This window comes from Vanessa cardui, chromosome 4 (genome assembly GCF_905220365.1).
Source record: "Vanessa cardui chromosome 4, ilVanCard2.1, whole genome shotgun sequence".
Classification (NCBI taxonomy): domain Eukaryota; kingdom Metazoa; phylum Arthropoda; class Insecta; order Lepidoptera; family Nymphalidae; genus Vanessa; species Vanessa cardui.
Genome location: NC_061126.1, coordinates 15,741,329 through 15,761,598, shown reverse-complemented (window position 1 = coordinate 15,761,598; position 20,270 = coordinate 15,741,329). Strand labels below are relative to the sequence as shown.

The window sequence follows — 20,270 nt, the reverse complement described above, 5'->3', positions numbered from 1 at the left end:
CAATAATTAAGTACAATATCTTAAAAACCCATTTTAATCGCGACGACGTTGATTTAAAAGGAATTTAATCGTGAAAAGTTAATTACAAGACGTATCAAATCGTCGAAGATATATTAATTAACTAAAAATAACGAAATAATAATTGACTGAAACGATTAGAAATGTAATTAATTTGACAAGTCGTCGCTCGAATTCTTTAAATATAATAATCATTTGTCTCATTACTAATTATATTTTTTTTATATGAGCTCAGTACAATCAAATTGAATAATTTATAATGAGACCACATTTCACACCATCTGAATGTGAGATAAATGAGTTGATGTGGTAATAATTAATTAATTAAAACGAATGTAAGTAATCAAACGGATAAAATAATATATCGGTATATGTATCGGACGGCGGGCTCGTATCGGCACGTGTACGAAGTTCGGGATACTCGCTCACTTTTCGAAAATATTATAATCCAGGTACCGACCCAAAAAAAGGATAGGGGTGGGAGTGTTCCCTATTCATTTTTTTGTCCAGGTGGGCCATATAAAGAGCCGCAGGAGCCCATCGCCCTCATTCATTACCTCGTAGTCGAGAACGTTAAAGCTCTTACCATAACTGTGAAAATAATAACGCCATGCTTCAAAGCAATAACTACAGCATATCCTACTTGTCGCAGTACAACAACGACTTACCGAAATTTGTACCAATCGCTCCGAGCCCCGAGGAGAGTTCGGATATGGATTGTACATTACCCAAGAAATACACCTATAAAAATAATTACTCAGGAGCACAGGCAGCCTCCATCGCGAGGAGGAACGCCCGCGAGAGGAACCGCGTGAAGCAAGTAAACGACGGATTCAACGCTTTAAGGAAGAGATTGCCTGCAGCGATCGTTAACGCGCTGTCCGGCGGAGCTCGCCGGGGCACCGGCAAGAAGCTGAGTAAAGTAGACACGTTACGGATGGTCGTCGAGTACATACGGTACCTGGAAAACATGATCGAAGACAGCGACGCGGCTTTGGGTATCACTCAGGAGAGTCAAGTTGTGATGGATACGTCCCCACATAGTGAATTCGATGAGGGAATCTTTGGTGGAAGGAACTCGCCGTACTCCGACTCAGTGCCGTCGCCTACCAACTCGGAGTGTTCATCGGGTGTGTCTACAAGTTGTTCCACAACCGACGACTACTACCAAGGCGCCCGCTATACTGAAGCCGCCACTGTGGATGATAATGAGTTACTCGATGCAATTACGTGGTGGCAGCAGAAGTAAGGGATCTCGTAGTATAACTGTGTACATCTAGTCATCGAGCGTCGAGTTATAATAGAGCTCTCCGTTTTGTAAATAAAATGTAAATATGGCTGTGAAAAAATTAATATATTGAATTATTGTAATATTTTAATTATTTAAGTGATGAATAAAAATATTTTTTTCAATTACGTGACATTTTTTTATTAAATCCAGATGTTATATCCATATACATGGAATATTAATACATATTGGACGCAAAAGGTTCAAATGAAATTTTAGTTGTTGTAGAGTGTGGCTTAAGTTTATTTTTATGACGTAAAGAATAGAAATATATCTACTTGATAAATTATTATGAATTTCAAATTCAATATTTGAAAAATAAATAAATATAGGTAAATCATTTTAATTTACTGTGTTGATTAATGAAGAACAAATGTTCAGTGGAATATATCATAAATTAATATATAATTAAAAGACTTTGAATATTATAAACACGTAGGTATGTTAGTCGCTAATAGGTTTTCCAAATCAAATCAGATGTATTTTGTGCAAGTAAACGTTACAATAAAGCGTTTTTGAATCGTCAATATCAACTCAACCTTCGGTTTGAAGAAAAAAAAGGTAAGAAATTTACTTCTTTGCAATGTGGTGAATGTTTTTCTCAATATTTGTGAATCTTGTCAAAAAGTAGCAGCGCAACGGGTAGATTTGATTTTATAAGCTGTTATTTTATGACACCTATTTTTATATGTGTGGGTCAAATCTTACTTCTTCAATTTAACAAGCACGTGGAAATAAAACTAGTATATATATTTTTAATCGCAATAAAACCTTTTTATAAATATAGTATAACTCACGAATACATGCATTATATTCTAGTAAAATAGACAGGAGTGGAGTCGGGGGAGAAAACGAGTAATGGCTATAAAAGTGAAAGTATTTACGTCGAAGAGATAAAGTTTAAAGATAAACTGCGGTTAAAACTTATGTTTACATCTAACCGCAACTGTAACAAGTTATGTTTGTTGCGGACATGTTCTAATTAGTTTCGTGTAGCTCGCGTTTGATTTGAGGCAACATTTGGTAATTAAAACAGATGAAACGTACGCTCAAGGTTTATTGATACAATATTAATTCGCCGGAAGTTTTTTAATGAAAATTTTCTACTTACAATAAATCATTTATTTCGATTGCGTAATTGCTTTCGAACCGCGTGTTATAAATGTAACATTCGTTTAATATTATGAAACTAACTATGTTTCATTTTATACAAAAATCTAAAACGTTAAGAATTTATATTTGATTAAAGGTAAAAAAATAACGAGAACTAAGCATTTGGTTCGGTAACATTAACAATTTATCGAAACAGCTGATTTCTGAGAATATTGAAAACATACAACAATGCGTTTATCTCTTTCGCGTGAAAAAGATAAGTTTCCAAATAAAGAAATAGTAAGCCGTTGATATTTTAAATGAGCCACAGTAGCGGCTCGATTAAAACGAGATAACAATCTTTTTGTCTTTATAGTTTTGCACCGATACCGAGCGTTATCAGCGCAGACGCCGAAATTGTGCTGAAATTACGCCGAGGAATCGTTGATTAAGTCGTCGAGGTTACACCGCGGGACATTGTTATACAAGATTAATGGTGTTCGACGAGATAAGGAGGTGGGAGCTAAATGCATTTACATGTGCGAATAAAGCGAACCAGATAAAGCGACAAAGAAGTTCGCGTCGAATTATATCTACAGCCGTCCTTTCTTCTCGAGCCCGCGACATATTGCTGCAGCGTGTGGCGCCGCGCGACTCAGCATATTGTACTGATTTCAAGTTTGCGACAAATATATTCTGTTATTATGGTATTAGTTTAGAATTTACTCATATAATTTCCTACGACCTTTTTTCTTGTAATTAAACATTTGAAAAATTGGTGGTCGTTGTTTAAATTTCAAAATTTGTAGTCTTTACTTCAAACTTGATTGTTGTTATTGTGACTTGATTCTATGTTAGACCATCTTGGCTAAATTAACAAACAAATAAAATGACCCCAACTAATACTCTTAAATTATAACAATAGAGAAATAGAGAGAGAGGAAAGCATATAATCTAATCTCTCAAAATCTTTATCTCACTTAATAATACAATACTTTAAACTACTAACTTAATAAATAAATCAATAATAATAAAGTCTAAAGTAACAACATTTACAACAAGCCAGTATTGAGTGATGTCGGTAATTTTCGAGAGCCGTGTGTATAGATGTAGATCGTTCGGTATCGCAGATTGAAGTTTACGATAATGGTTAATATTGTGATAGAAAACCAAACTAATGATCGTAATTAAAAACGAAATCGAATACGAGTTTTTGTATTTAATATAACTTAGCGTTCAAGAGCAGATCGCACCAATAAATCGTGATTCTCAATAAAGTTCCAAAGATTAGTTTCTGCGAGTGAGATTTATTTGCCGATCGACTTCGATTTCGATTTCGCCTTCGACTTCCCGTGTGTCGGTCGTCGAACAAAAACTTAGAGGCAGCGGATCGTTTGGGTGATTTCCGGAAATTGTTAAACTGAATCAAATTCGCCTCGCTTTATGTCAGTAATCTTATTACACGGCGCACGTGAGCTTTGTTGGGTTCGTGAGTTTTGCGAAATGTAAACGATAAACTTTTACTACAGACGGATTAATTCTACACTTAAATCACTGTTTGTTATATTTTATAATTCGCTTTTAAGTAAACATTTTTTTATAGTAGTTTATATGAAACGAGTTGTAGTCCGCGGCTTCGTTCTCGTTTTAGGGCGTCGGTTGTCACGTTGTAAGGCAAAAGAGTAACCTATCTCCTTCCTTGAAGTTACAGATTACTTCACACCAAATTTCATCAAATTCGGTTCAATGTTTTGGTTGTTAGAAAACACAGACAGACAGACAGGCAGAGTTACTGTCATAGTTATAACATTAAGATTATGTAAAAGTCGCTTGTTATCAAAGTGTCTTTTTATTAGAATTTACAAATAAATCCCTATTACTGTAGTTTTGATGTATGATACGAAAGATTTTAAGAGTAAATCAAGTAAAAAATTAATAAAAGGCACTTCTTAGACCATCGTCTACTTCGTTAAGTCGGTATCTGTTGTTCTTTGTTCGCTATTGTTTGACGATTTCACTTGAGTTGTCTTTGAATAGGTTCTTTCTTCTATGAAATTTTAATTAATATTTCTCTTTTCGCTCATAATATATCAAAAATTAAATTTATGGATTATTTTTTTTAATGTTGGACAAGATCACATACATTACTCTGATCCCAATGTAAGTAGTTAAGCACTTGTGTTATGGAAAATCGGAAGTAACGACGGAACCACAAACACCCAGACCCAAGACAACATAGAAAACTAATTATCTCTTTCTATATCGACCCGGCCGGGAATCGAACCTGGGGCGTCGGATTGGCGTACTCATAAAAACCGGTGTACACACTACTCGACCACGGAGGTCGTTAATATATATAATTATCTGTAGTAGGTATGATATTAAAAAGTTGTCATAGACAAATTTAAAAAGTGTCTTATTATTTATACAAAGAACGTTGTTCCAATTTCAAATTGATACGTCCGCGGTAGTTCCGCATAAATATAATTAAACGACAATCCGAGACAAGCACCGCCGTTTATGCAAATGTTTTATGGCCCCCGTCTCGTCTCCCAGAGAGATTTATAGCGTTATCTCCGGTTAGTAACGTTTGTTGCATATTATATCGTCTTAGCGATTGAATATTTGTAAAAGTGTTTTTCTGGTCTGTTGAACTATAAATTATTCTATAGAAGCATAAACATATACAGATATGGTTAATCATACCGATCAATATCGTAGTCAAATTAAGTACTTTATTACTTTAATTTTTTTTACAAATATAATTCTTTTACTTTCGAATTATAAAGAACCTCCAAAATAATTGTCCCTATTTTATTTTCATTACCTATAATAAGAATATTAATAAATAAATAAATATTGGACAACATCACATACATTACTTTGATCCCAATGTAAGTAGCTAAAGCACTTGTGTTATGGACAATCAAAAGTAGCGACTGTACCACAAACACAGACCCAAGACGACATAGAAAACTAAGGAACTTTTTCTACATCGACTCTGCCGGGAATCGAAGCTGGGACCTCAGAGTGGGGACATCTGAGGTCGTCATATTGAAATTATTCAAACAAAGTTCTCACAGAATGCTTCACTTTTGTGCGCCATACTATATTAAAATGATGAAATATTCGAATACGAGTACGGATACTTTAGAATTGATATATCAGACGATTTTTACGATCGTATTTGTAACTTTCAATTGTTCGGTTTTATTAATCGTAATACATTGTGCGAATCGTTACCTACAGCCGCGGGCTGGTGTAGAGCGGTCGGGGTAGAGCCGCGCGAGGGCCGAGCGCCGAGCGAGGATAAATAATTGTCGGATACCGGCTTCCTCCGCCAGCGGGACCCGTGTGATAGTGCGTGAGGTCAAACTACAAAAAGTTACCACGATTTTAAAGATTAACATTTTCTTGTTCTTAATATAACTTTCGATATTATATACATACATATACATGTAAGTCTATTTAAATAAAGTTGGAGTTACTTGCCGGTTGGTCTCGGTAGAATCTATTGTCTGAACCGGTGGTAGCTTTACTAAATCTAGTTGTTGAATGGCAATTCAAAAGTGCTTCTAAAAGCCTACTCGAATAAAGTATATTTTGATTTAGATTTTTGATAAAATGTAAGCCATTAATATATATAATATAGTGAGTAAATAATTTTATCACTATCGAGATACCCTTGTGGTACACGTACATCTTAACTGGTGATTGTGGGTTCAACTGGTAACTCAGGTGAGCACCACTGAATGCGCGTAATTTGTGTTTGTTATACATCTTGTGCTTGACGGTAAAGAAAAACATCGTGAGCAAACCTGCATGTGCCTAATTACAATAATTTTTTTTTTCATTTTTTGTATTCATAATTATTATAAAAAATAACAAATGTATAATTAATGTAATCTATTTTTAATTATTTATTGTGCGTCAACAAGTATTGCCTTTGAATGTTATCATTACAAGAAACATGATAAGATGAAAGATTATTAAAAATATGTACCCGTGTAACAAAGCATTACAAAGAAAGTGGAAATATACGAGAAAAGGTGTTACGCATCTGTCGAAAAACTGGAAGCCGAAGCAAAATCCAATAACAAGTTATAATTACACGTATGACCGTAAGCGTGGCCACTTGACCGCAAATTCATAGTTTTATATTACACCGACCATCACCATGAATGGTTTGTGATATTCGATATTTAAAAACAATATAAAATATTAACATTCAATAAAAAAAAATACAATTTCGTAAAAAGCAAAAAGCACACCCTCGAAAGATTCTCGAGTTGGGTAATCGGAACATACTCTGCGATGTGCAATTTGAGAATCGTTTCCGCACGAACGACGTCGAATAACTAACACTTATCGCTATTTGCAACATTTTTTTTCAACTTCCTCGTCTACTTTTTAGATACTTGAGGTTTTGAGTCATATTTCTAAAGATTATAATGCGTCGAGGCTCTTCAGCAGATTTTAAATTAGAAATTATTAAAGTAAAAGTAATTTCAACCACATGAGGGCTTCCCATCCTGTGGGTTATTAAATTTTTATAAAACGACTAAGACGCTTTGATGTACCGACGCTTTTCGGCATTATACCGTTCTCTATAAGTGAATAAACGAATAAATATAATTATTTTTTTATAACTTGCAATATTTTTTCGGAACTCGATAAAATTGATATATTATACGTTGCGAATCTTGTATGTCCTCAGACATATTTCAAATTATTGTCTTTTTCATATATTTCACGAGAAACATTAAAACAGAACATGTATAAAAAACACACACACTTGGCAATATTTCATATAACATGTTGGTGCTAATATTATTTACAGTATGTGTTTTGCAGTATCAAGCGGTGCGGCGATCTGTCATGGAACACTGGAGAGATAACCAGTTACCTATACAATTCTTATCGTGTTAAATTACTTTGAGGGTGATGAAAAAGTGAACATTTTTTTATGTGCCTTGTACCTTGCCTGTAGTTACACTGGCTTATTCAACCTTTAAGCCAAAACATTGGGTACTGCTCTTAGGCGGTAGAATACGTAATGAGTGGTTAGTACCTATGTACCTAAATAAGATATAAAGCTCTACGAAGTGTTTATAAAAATAAAGGGTTTTATAACATGACAAGTATATTTTTGTAAAGTAAGAGCTTGATTGGTCAAGCAGTGTTTTGATGGTTTCTTTTGAATGCGAAATGGATGAAGGCACCCGCTAAACGTTTATAAGTAACGCTGCATAAATTTGAGTTAAAAATGTAAATTAAAACGACGAAAATAAATGTAAAATTTGTTATACAGTAATCATAGAAAATATATTTTTAACGCGAAATAGGAAGAATCCCGAGATTAATTCTCCACACTGCATTATTAAGGGTCGGTTGATAGATTATTAAATACAGGACCAGGGTTAATAGAAATGCTTGGGGGTTAAAGTTAGTTGCAGTTAACGTGTTACGTATTTTAGACACATTAATTTAATTTTTAATTTAAAAATATAATTTTACATGAAAAAAAATTTATGATTACCAATTACGATTACTGATACCAGAAAAAATGTCATGCTTTAGCAGGTAAATAAAAAAGTACTTAAAATTCACACCCTCAAACCCCGATCCTGAATCATTTGATAAAAAATATAATGCTTAAAGAGACAGTTGATCTTCGATCTTTAAGTCGTCGGCGTGACTCCCATAAAAGAGATTATAGGCAGGGAAGGCTTAATGCTCTAGGATTCAATTAGGTGAAATAAGCTTAAATGGGCTGTATCCGTTGTTATGACAGCGATCAAATTATTAAGCTCTATATAGCTTCCGTCACATTAGGCACTTACGGAGGTGACAAAACTATTATTTAGATTCGTGCCCTGATGATATGACGTCTAATGAGCACTTGCTTAATGGAATTTAAGTATTATGTGTAACTGTTTATTTACTATTCCGACTTTATTCTCGTATCTCGTTTGTTACGATGCATTTAAGATACAACATACTAAACGCCACCTTTATGACACTCGTAACACATTCTTTCATATAAATGTATATTTGTATATCAAATAACTCGTTAATTTTACACTCTAGTTAAATATGTTGCCTTTGATTCCTTAAGGTCAAAATATGACTCTTTTAAAGAACTATTTATATTCGATATCACGTCGTATGTTTTTGTACATTAGTTATTTTATTAGTTATTATTTGTATGTATTTAAAAGTAATTCATTTAAATTGCGATTGGTTACCCTTAATCAATAGACAATGCGTTTATATTTTGTCTAATTTAGTAGACGAGCAAATAGACGGATAATTAAATGATGACAAGAACTATTAACAATAAATGTGGCAACTCGAGAACTATACGAATGTTTAGTTATGTTCCTGTTTCTGTAAATTACCTGGCTGTATGACCGAAACTCCTTATTTCTAAAAAAAAGATTACATATTTTCTCCTATAACATAATTGTTCATCGGATATAATATTCTCTGTAATCTGTTTATTTTGTTAATAAGAGAATATATGTATATAATATCTAAATAAATATATGTATTTATAATATTAAGCTCTATGGAGCTTATAAATTATGACGGTCAAGAATTAAAATTAACAATTTATAAATTATTGAGCGCCATTGTAGAATATAGTATGGAAATTCAGTAAATCATTAAAATCAATTCAGTAAAGATTTAAGCATACATAGGGACAGATGGGGATACGATAACGATACTTCGTTTTATACTATGTAGCTAATGATACTGCGTTGTTTGATATTTTGTTTCGTTATTATGTTACTCTGAGTTTTAAAATAATTCTAAACTTAAAATAAGAAAACTGTGTAAGTTTGTTACACCAGGAGTCAAGTGTAAAGATAGTACTATCAGAATGCGTTGACGCGTGTCTGCACTGTGCGCTACTATGCGGGTGTATCTGATACCATGGATGGCAATACACATGAAAGTAATCTTTATTTCTTGAGTAATAGAGTTTATATTTAAATACATATAGCCATGTTTTATACGTTACTAGAATTATTCAGGTCGTGACCACCTGACAGTAAGTCTTTAACATTTATAATAACTTAGTATTTTTAAATTTATTTGGTCGTATTATACATGAATTAAAACATACTTTTTTTCTGAATACAGATTGATTATTTTAAAGTAAAATAAAAAAAGGTATCTTAATACATAAACAGTAATAGGCGCAAAATGAAGAGTTAAAAAGTTAGTTTGCAATAGTTACGGTAGAGACTCTAACTCAAAAAATAACGCTACTTTAACACAAGCTACATTAGTAAAACTACAATAAAGTAGGCATTGCTTTATGTTTGAAAAAAAAAACACGCTATAAATATTGTAGCAAAAAATTTGACTACAGATTATTTCAATAGTGCGAACGAAATGAAACGTGACGAAATTACGGAAAATATAATTTCCCACGGAATGCGCGAAAGGCTTCCGTATCAGGTGCTCTACTTACCGAAAGGGTTCGTAAATAATTCTCCGTTCCAAAGGGTTCCCATTATTCTTATTCCGATCGACAATCGCTCTCATGTGTCAGCTTTTTTCTGACAGATATAAAACTAATATTGGATGGTCCCATCCTCTTCCGCTAGTTTTTTGCTCGTCATTGCACTCCGTACATTCGATAAAGTCACTTTATTTAAACTGTTTTTACTTTTTGTACCATTTTATCAATTCCTTAATGTATTCCTAAGAAACGAGGATATCCCGAAGGATATTCAAGTGTTCGTGATAAGCGTATCTCAACGTTATACCACCAAAGGTGAGAATGGGTTTTTAATTTAATTGTATTATCTAATTAGATACAGACTACACCATAAAGCTCGTAGAGTTATTTAAATTTCCGAAAATAAAGCAAAAGGTTTTGATATATCAAGGGATTCGTTTTATGTGCAAGCGATCGCTCTGATTTCTGAGCAACACCCTCGGCGCATTAGTAAACAGTTGTCACAGCGGTGATGAATGGCATCGCCTTGATTTAGGAGGGGTCAATTTGTGTGTGTCTATACAAACATATATCTTCTCAAGTCGATTGCAATAAAACTACAGAATTCGATGACCATGATTCGAAATAACAAAAAATATTACAAAAGTAAAACGAAAAAAGGTGTCACAATTAGGGGGTGCGAAAAAATGTTCCTCAAAATTGAGATGAAATCTAAACTTGTAAGACAAATCGCTTCAATTTTTGTCAACCCTCGGGTGCTCAAAAGACAGCGCCTGGGACCATTCATCCGTTTTTTAGCTCACGTCTTACAATTAACTATGACAGCGGTCAGGTTGCATATAAAAACTTTCGATAGACTATTTCGAATTTTTACGAAACTTAGGACAGAATTTTTTCGATCCCCTGTAACCATGAATGGTCGGGGAGAAGTTGAAGATATTTATTGCATTTAGCGTTTTGTTCATATCTACATTTTATGGGGACGAATCGAGCGGTTTTAGCGGCGTATAAAAGTAAAGATTTACATCGGTGCCCTTTGTGTACCGGGTGGGTGATCTCGTTTGACAAAAGTGTTAACATTCACATCCATAAAATATTTTGACTACTCTTTTAGTGAATTTAAGACGACAGGTCATTTTTTAATATTCTTTGGACCATTCGAAATCATCCGCCGGTGTGTTGTAAGCCGCTTGGACTCTATGATATGATCGTTACCGTTGGCTTATATTCAAATATTTAGTTTTTCTTAAGCTTTAATGTATGTGGATTTCGTGATGGAGCTCACATAGACTCATATAAGAATTATTTTAATCATACTTATTAGATCTCTACCCTTAAAATATTTTAAACGAAGGGTTCGCATAAAAAATATGAACCCCTAAGAGATCTCTAAGTAAATGATAATTATAACATCTTTTGACTTCACGAAACTTTGTTAATTGTCGGTTGTCTTGTGTTAATAAGAATCAAGTCATTAGAAACTATTAGAATATTTCAACCCGTACGTTTCTGTTTTACGCTTTACACGTCGCGTCTAAGCCTCTAATTAAGTTAAAAGTATGATTGCCGGTTGTTCACCAAATGATAATTAATTACTAACGTCGCCGGCCTCGTGGGGTTCTCGACACAGCATTCAAAGGCCCGCAATTCTATTGAAATAATAAAATACATTGCAATCGAAGGGTTATTGTTATTCCATATCTGTATGTTGAATTTACAAATGACAAATAAAGATAGCATCGATGCGTGGTCCGCTGTCAAAAGTTATATTTATTTTCTTTAGAAATTCATAGAATCCGTGCGAATTCAGTATCGAGATGTTTGCGGGTTATTCGCATTATGGCCGGGCGCAGCGTTTGTGTCGCGCACAAAGGACGCAACCCTTTGGCGACACAATGCGCGTCACTAATCTAGATCAGTGCACTATTGTGCGTCATTGTGGCCGGCCCGCAGCGCCCGCGCGCCGCACCCCTCGCAGCAGGAAAAGAGCCGCGTCTGGATATCTCACTCGATGTCGATTTATAAGGAATTACTGCGCCGCGGGGGCCAGGTAGCCGCTCCCACGGATGTGTGCGAACAATGCAAAAACTACTCTCCAAAAATTTACTTGCTTGCCAAACAGGAAATGAAAATATTATTTCTGCACTTCCTAACGCTACTGCGCACAAACGAAGCCTGCGATGAGGCGGGCGCGCGATATAATGGAATGTTTCGTTTATAAACATCTTCGAATATTTCAACTTTGTCGTAAATGACGTTTATTACATTTGAAAATGATTATTGCATCCCCGTCGACGTCGCCGGCTCAATCATTAACGTCAATGTAACAATTTCGTTAAACATTATGTAGAAATATTGGAAGGCATTTCATGTGTGTTTAAGTGCTCATTACTTCGTGTCCGCGGGCGCCATCGCCATCGCCAGCGCCCGGCAGAGCCCGACTTAACCGACGAACCTTTATTTGACGTATTTATTCCAAAAAGATTCAAATTGTTTTTATCACTTGTGTAACAAGTTTTTTGGATACAATTATGTCTCAGTTTCGAGCGTCGACCTACATTATACACATAATGTATGGAATACATACATATTTGTTGAAACGAGTTTCAAATAAATTTTTATTTTTGATATATTTTATTTATATGAATGAAATTCTTTTATATAAATAAATAATATAGTTTTAAATAAATATTTTATAAGCGTTCTGCTTCAGCTGTTCCTCCATTTATGTTTATGTAAATATTATAATATAAATACTGGGATCAATATTTTCTTCCAAATCTATTTCAATGTGTCTTATAGATAAGCCTTATAAATATTTTATTTTTCTATTTATGCTACGGAGTATTATAGTGTGGTCAAGTTAATAACATTCAATTTTCAGTTTTTTAATAATTTAATATACATAAAAATAGCGCATCATTTAACTCAAAATTGTGTTCAAATTTTGTATTATTATTGCACTCAGTCGAGATGGCCCACCGGATAGAATACATGAATGTTAACCAAAGACTTAAAATGCTTTTAGTTGTAATTATTGATGCGGATAAATATCATTGAATTTAAATTATCTTCAATCATCACTTGATGAGCAGTGGAGACTAGGTGCAGAATTGGCGGCTTAAGGAATTATTCTGGGAGCGCAAATGTCTGTGGGCGGTGGTGACCATTTACTGTTAGATGGCACATTTATCTACCTACCAAATAACAAACATTATTCACAGGTTATTTAGCTAAATAATTATGTAGCAATATAATTGTATTTGAAAATCAATATTTGTTCTTGAAAGTACCGTCGAAGTAAAAAAGAACTTACAAAAAGTACAGTAAGAGCTTCTTACTGTGGCTAAGATGTTATCTCGAGAAAAATTTAACACCTCGATTACAAAAGCTGAATGAACACGAGGCAGTATGTCGCATTCATTGTACTCACGATGTCTGTGCGTTGTTATCTAGTTTTATCGGCTTGAGAAACACTTTTAGAGTTCGCCTCCTAACGAGTTTGTATTGATACACCGGAGTTGACAATTTGTGTTATTCTTTTACAAATAAAATAAAACGGCAGGTAGATAAATACAACACAAACATAGTCATCAATTTATTTAATAAAATAAGTATACTGTATATAAAATAAACTGTTTTGTATTTTAAAATGTCGATGTTTAGCGACGATAAAAATTAATTACAAATTACAATAACTAATCTTTAATATTATTTTTACCAGTTGCATTAATCTGTGGCCTTTAAATAGGTTTCCTATACATATAATAAGGTCAGTATTTCCTTTTTTATTTTGCTATAATTAAAAAACAAATAATATATACACTTTCGCATTCCAAATATTGATAGGGATAGTTAAATTTCTGCAAATGTCAAATTAATATAATAAAAAAAAGAACTGTAACAGGCGATTTGAAATTAGAACTTTTTCTTTAATCAAAACTTATAGATATTTTATGTATATTATTTCGTTAGCTTCGTTTAATTATCGCTCATTAATATTAATTACGCTACATGGTGTTTCCAAAAGTTTAACCAGGCTGTTATTTGAGACGATTTAAATATTGCACTCGTTAATTTTACGATGTTCAAAACCGTGTCCGTGTTTGTGGTTTTCGATTGGGGGTCAATAGATCTGTGGAGGAATGTTAGCGATCACTATCGATCGATGTGAGACAAATTGCTTCCACCTAAACCTGTGTCACTGAACATTGGTCAGCGTTCAGTCGCCTCTGATTTATTAGTTAACTAGTTCTGTTAATTGGTATCACATGTAAAAATAACCTTTCTTACATGCTTACAAGAACTTATCTATAATCAGTAAATAATTTTGGTAAGCAAGTAATAATTGTCTGGATGGTCTTATGGCAAGGCCACGAGGGTTCAAATTTAAGGCAGGTAGAGTAGTTGATCGTCTGCCTGAAGACTCTCTACTACTTAACTGTATTTAGTTATGTGACAAGTAAATAAATACAAGATAGGCAGAGAAACGGTAATATTTTGTTTTCTTTTCACATTTAAATTAAAATCTAAAAACATGAGACTAAGAGCTGAGATGGCCTAGTGGTGAGAACGCATGCATCTTAACCGATGATTTCGAGTTCAAACTAGGCAGGCACCACTATTTTTTTGTATTGTATTGTATGCATAATTAATCTCGTGCTCGGCGGTGAAACTTTGAGGAAACCTGCATGTGTCTAATTTCATCGAAATTTCTGCCACATGTGCATTCCACCAACCCGCATTGGAACAGCGTGGTGGAATATGTTCCAAACTCTCTCCTTAATGGGAGAGGAGGCCTTAGCCCAGCAGTGGGAAATTTACAGGTTGTTACTTTACTTTACTAAAAACATGTATACTGACATTGCCTTGTTATAGTTTAAAAATTGCAATTTAGTGCTTTGAACTTTAATACAATTGAATAGGAGGTTAAATTATGTGTTAAGTTTCAGTTGTATTGATATAGCTTTATGTTATACTGGGCACTTACCTTCAATTTATGAAGAGAATTGAGGCTCATTGGTTCTGCAATATGAAATAATCCTTTAGTGCTGTTACCTTTTAGCCTTAAAACAATGATGTTTTACACTTTGTTTTTATAAGGACTCTAACCCTCTTCTTACATCACGCTACTGGTAATATACATAGAATATCGAAAGTATGTCTTAGTCATATTACAAATATAAGTACGCTTCAGTATTCTTATATATGTTGCATTTTGTTTTGGTTTTGTTTTTAAATATGTAAGCAACAAATATGCACGCTTTAATTAAACTACTGTATTACCAAAATTTTAATAAAATTTTAAGAACTGTGGTATGCGAGTAATTATTGAATTGAATATATCAACTGTCAAATTATAGTTAATTGGCACCTCGAATAATAGACAATTTTATCAAGTGTTTTTATAGCTTATATAGAAATATGGATGAGGTTTGACGGGGCTAATTTTCGGGGAAATTGACTGCTTATTCTTTGAAGATGGGAATACCTAGCAGTAAATGTAATGAAGATCCGTTTCACGCGTAATGTCTTTGCCCGCCGACACTGCGAGGTGAGATCCGTGCGATACAGTCTAAGGTATTTTCGTAAAGTACGAACGCAGCGCCTCGGGGGTTGAAAGGTTCTTTTTTTACGTTTGTTACGCTTGCCGGGGAATTTATTTCTTATTCGCACGTTGAGTTGCGCTTCCTGGGCGGTTGGTGGTAGCCGTCGGCGCGGAGTTGCGACACACTGACAGCGGGTTAAACGCACGATTTGTTGGTAACAAGATTCTTATTTTAAAATTTCATATTTTAAGTCAAATCAATAAATAAAATTTAGAACTATTTAATAACATATAATATTTTTGAATTAGTTACTCTCCTATGCTACGAAAGAGGAGAGTAACCAACCTGGATCTAAAACAGATGATATAATATTTATATATGTAAGCAGAGCGACGTCTAGAGTATCTAGGATTCTATATTCCAGATCTGCAGCCATACAACGTAGCCACTACCAGTTAACCAAAGGGACAGGTGATAAATAATATTGTTTATAAAGCATTTGATAAATATAGACGTTAGATGATGTTAGTGTTTCATATACTTATCATAATATCTTATCAAAGGCAGAACACATAAAAAAAATCAATTATATATATTTGATAACGCATCACCTAGTTATGTTCAAAAATCTTGAACCTAAATAATTTCTTGAATAATTTTTGTAAAAAGTAACTAGACTGTTTTCTTACAAACTATTTTTTTTAAAGATGAGTGGTTTACTCAAATTTTAACATAGTGGTCAACACAAAGAACATTTAGTAAATGTATTTCAAAGAAAGACTATACTATATGTTTACCACGAATATTAGTGACCCTTTGCAGTAAATTAACTCTAACAAAGAAACCTAACAACTCAATTATTCAAAGCTTTAAACGAACACAACTTTGATGACGAGCAGTCGTGTCGATTCAAGTCATACTACGTCAACGCCACAATACATTATGGAAATTTACTTATAGGCGCGAATAAACAGTACTAAATTCTAAACGATCGTAGGACCGACTGCAGACCAGTAAATAATTATTCTCATATACAACTATAAATTAACTAGCCTTACAGACGATAAAATCATCTTTACGAACTAATCAGTGGTGGTACTGACACTAAACTAAACAATACAATTGTCTTAATTGTTAAACAGTGATGAAAGTTAGAGCTGGAAGTCGTATTATCAACAGCTAAGAAAAAACGTCACAGGTGGGAACGCGGTTTTAGTGAAATTTAGCCTCCCACACACGTGAGAGCTTACATACATATTTTAATTCGCTTCAGCAGGAATTAACACGTTTTTGTACTTTCAAACCTGTCCGTTAATTACTTTAAATTTATTTGCAAAACTAATATGAAGACGGATGCATTTATTTTCTTTAGCATATCGTGGTATTCTATAGACTCAAGTTATAACTACAGCTGAACTAAATCAAAGCAACCTTAAAATTCAAAGAAGCTAAACGATTTGCTTCAAAAAGTGAAATATTGTAATAAATATTTAATATTATTAATCCCGTTTATTAATTAAATATACGCATTCGTATCATAATTTAACGACGAAACAGCTATTTTGAATAAATAATGATATTTTAAGCATGCAGGCCCGAGATCATTCATTTAACGAGTGATTAAAGGTACGAGAACCGAATTAACAAATTTATGGATATTGTAGGAAACGGTTGAACGGTAGATAACCGGCGTCGCACAGGTGATGCGGTACGGTACGTCACGAAATACGAAATTCTAATGCGCCTAATTAGATGCAAATCTACCTTGAATACTAACAAGTGTTCGGGGCACAGATTAAACCGTTTCAAGCGATAAATCACGAGAACGAGATGTCTGTGATAGCGCACATTTCTCATAAACTATAGCAAAAAATATCCAAATGTGGACTAAACAGTGGCCCTCCGCGCCGTCGCCGCTGGCTAGCGATTTTGTCTTCGTGATTTTCTTATTTCATTTCTATAATTGCCGTAATATTTCAAAAGCTTATGAACTCCGTGGAATATGAATCCCACCCTCTTAAATAATAATAAAGGAAGCTGAGCGATAACTCATAGTCAACGGTTAATAATATCATAGATAATGTGATTATTTATTAAAGTTAATTTGAATTTAGATTTATACAAAATATATTTTTATTACGATAAAATAACTAATGAGATTGTTATTCTGTTATGTGTATTAAATAAAAATAATGATAATAAATAAACAGAAACATGATCTGACTCAAACGTAAGTTTGATAATTTAAGTGCGCGTCTATATATCCAGTGATACATAATTACTCGTGGCATAAATCTCCTGCTGTAATTCCCGTGATTTATTGTTGGAAGTGTGGCGATCGCTGCCAGTACAGATTCCCACGTTGCACCGTAATCATTATACGACTTTAATCTTTAAGGCGAATCTAGACATTTTCAATTATCCTAAACTATATTGTATGATTCATTCATTCGGTGCTTTGAGATATTGTGTAAACAAGATTTATTGTTATTTTTTTATTTTATCAAGCTTATTGTGCTATTATCTGAAAAATATGTTTTTTCGTTTTTAATGTTTCACTGAAATAAACAAAGTTTTTTTATTAATTAAGTTTTCAGTATAAAGAACATTTTGGAGATAAGTTTTATTAGGAAGTTATTATTATTTTCGTTACTAATAAAATAACAAGATCGTCTAAGGTGTGATGACTGATTACTTGCTTTGTTTGTACAGTTGTATTAATTGCTGAGTGATCGTGATAAATGTGTTTCTATTACTAACGAACAAATTATACGTACTGAGTTATGATAACCAAGGGTGGTCTGTATTAAAAAATACATCCTTAAACCATTAATTAACGAAGGAACCGATGGATTTTTTGCATAACGCATCCCGTTCTATAGGAATGCCCTACGGCTGTATTTGATAAAGTCGTCGAGACTGTTATCAAGGGGTAAGCTCTCTCAGGAATTGGCGCCAAAGAGATTAAGATATCTTGCCTTTATGTGTTAATTAAAAAAACAACTTTTCTTCCTCACGGACCTTATCGGCCACTTAAGCTGAGACGATACCTAGCTTTTATCGCAATTTTTACACTTTGAAATCATTAAAATTTTAAATTTTTAGATATATAAACCCTTTACACGCACTTAAAGGAATATATCGGCTTTTTAAACGGGACTCGATAAACAGATCGACGTCTTTAAAACTGTAATTAATTCGAGGACAAACGAAAAAATATAACCACCGAACAACAATGCTATATTATTATTAATAACAAAGTCGCATTGTGAAACTTTTATATTATTTGTAAAAGTACAGTTTCATGTAAATATTATATTATCTTAATGTTCCATTTCTGATTCTATTTATCTAAACCAATCTGAAAGTGGGTCACACGCAAGACAAGAAAAAGTCATTAGCGCTAACCGCAAGAGATAAATTTCGCAAGGGAATCGAAAAAGCTTTAATGTGAAGTTTTTTATAACCATTAGTAAGAGCTTATCTATAAAATTCGTAGTTAAATGGAAATCTCCGTCGTATATATCATCTCAGTACGTCTTAAATATTATCACACGTTTTATGTGGCTTCATTGAAACGTTTCTTTTCGAATCTATTGAAGAAGATTTATGTCCGCTTACAAAACTTTTATTGAGGGTAGAGTCGTTAACACCAGTGTTAACTTCTTGCCGTAAAATATTTGGACTGCGGCCGCTTGTTTGCTTTGCGTGGCTATCATTGTCATTCAAATTTTAAGGAATTAATAGGGAGGTTTAAATCTCATATAAATGTCTAAATTATTATACACGAGACTCCAGCTTCGGTTATAATGTCGTTAAAGTGAAGTACTGCAAGTGTGCTCCGCGGTCGATCGGAAAGAATGTTTGTATTTTAATATAATAGCGGTTTTAAATACTGAAAGAATATCGTTGTATCGTAACCTTTATTTATTGGACGAAAACCTCTACCAAAAGTTTATTAAAATTAAATATCTATATTTCTATTAGTCTTATTGACGACCATTATCTTTCGTATTTTTTTATTTAAAAAAAGTTAAGGATTGGCAAAACGTGCATCTAATACAACAATACCGTTAGACATTGACAGTGTGACATATTAATCATCTGTAACATTTTCAAGGCGCCAACTTGGGAACAAAGATGTTATGACCCTTATGCCTATTGTCATACTGGCTTACACACCTGTTAAACAATAATACCTATTAAGTATTTCTCTTTGGTCGTTGGTACGCGTCAATTTATCACAAAATCTATATCAAAATAAACTTTATTAAGTAGGCTTTTATAAGCACTTTTAAATTGTCATTTAACAAAATATTTTAATTGAAGCTACCACCGGTTCGAAATGTATATTCTACCGAGAAGAACTGACAAGAAACTCAGCAGTTACTCTTTTTCAACATTTAAAAATACAAAGTCATGTTAGTGAAATACAATTATATATGTATGTAACATAATACTACTGAGTACATAAAAACCTTCCTATATAAATTATTGTATAACTCCTAACTAAATATATTTAAATTACTTAAAATAAACATAAAATTTAAATCAGAATAGATGATTATATTAAAATTTAAATTGTGTTTTGAATATTTTTGTGACTCTGTAACATTATCAATTTTAACAGTAAGTGTATTTAACTGTTCAGATAAATATCGACACCTGGTTGTGCGCATGCGCAATTTTTTTCTTCAAAATGTATCAACGCAAATACGTAAGGGTTATGCAAAATGAAAGGGCATTATTAACCATTACAAATAGAAAGTGCATAGAAGTTTTTGCGCAAACTGGCGCGGTTTGTTTGAGCAGCGCACACTCGCTTGAAGATCCTTTGATTCGCAGCTTT

The 20,270-nt window shown here is 33.4% G+C and overlaps 1 protein-coding gene across 1 annotated transcript; it reads left to right on the top strand.

The window, feature by feature from the left end:
* Positions 1-592: 592 nt before the first annotated feature.
* Positions 593-1,267, top strand: LOC124544481 (achaete-scute complex protein T3-like). Its single transcript, XM_047123062.1, has one exon. It carries the CDS (start codon positions 629-631, stop codon positions 1,265-1,267), a length of 639 nt encoding a protein of 212 aa, XP_046979018.1. The 5' UTR covers positions 593-628.
* The last annotated feature ends 19,003 nt before the right edge of the window (positions 1,268-20,270 follow it).

Excerpts from the sequence above, each read along its gene's own strand:
- LOC124544481 (XM_047123062.1), top strand. The coding sequence starts at position 629 with ATGCTTCAAAGCAATAACTACAGCATATCCTACTTGTCGCAGTACAAC.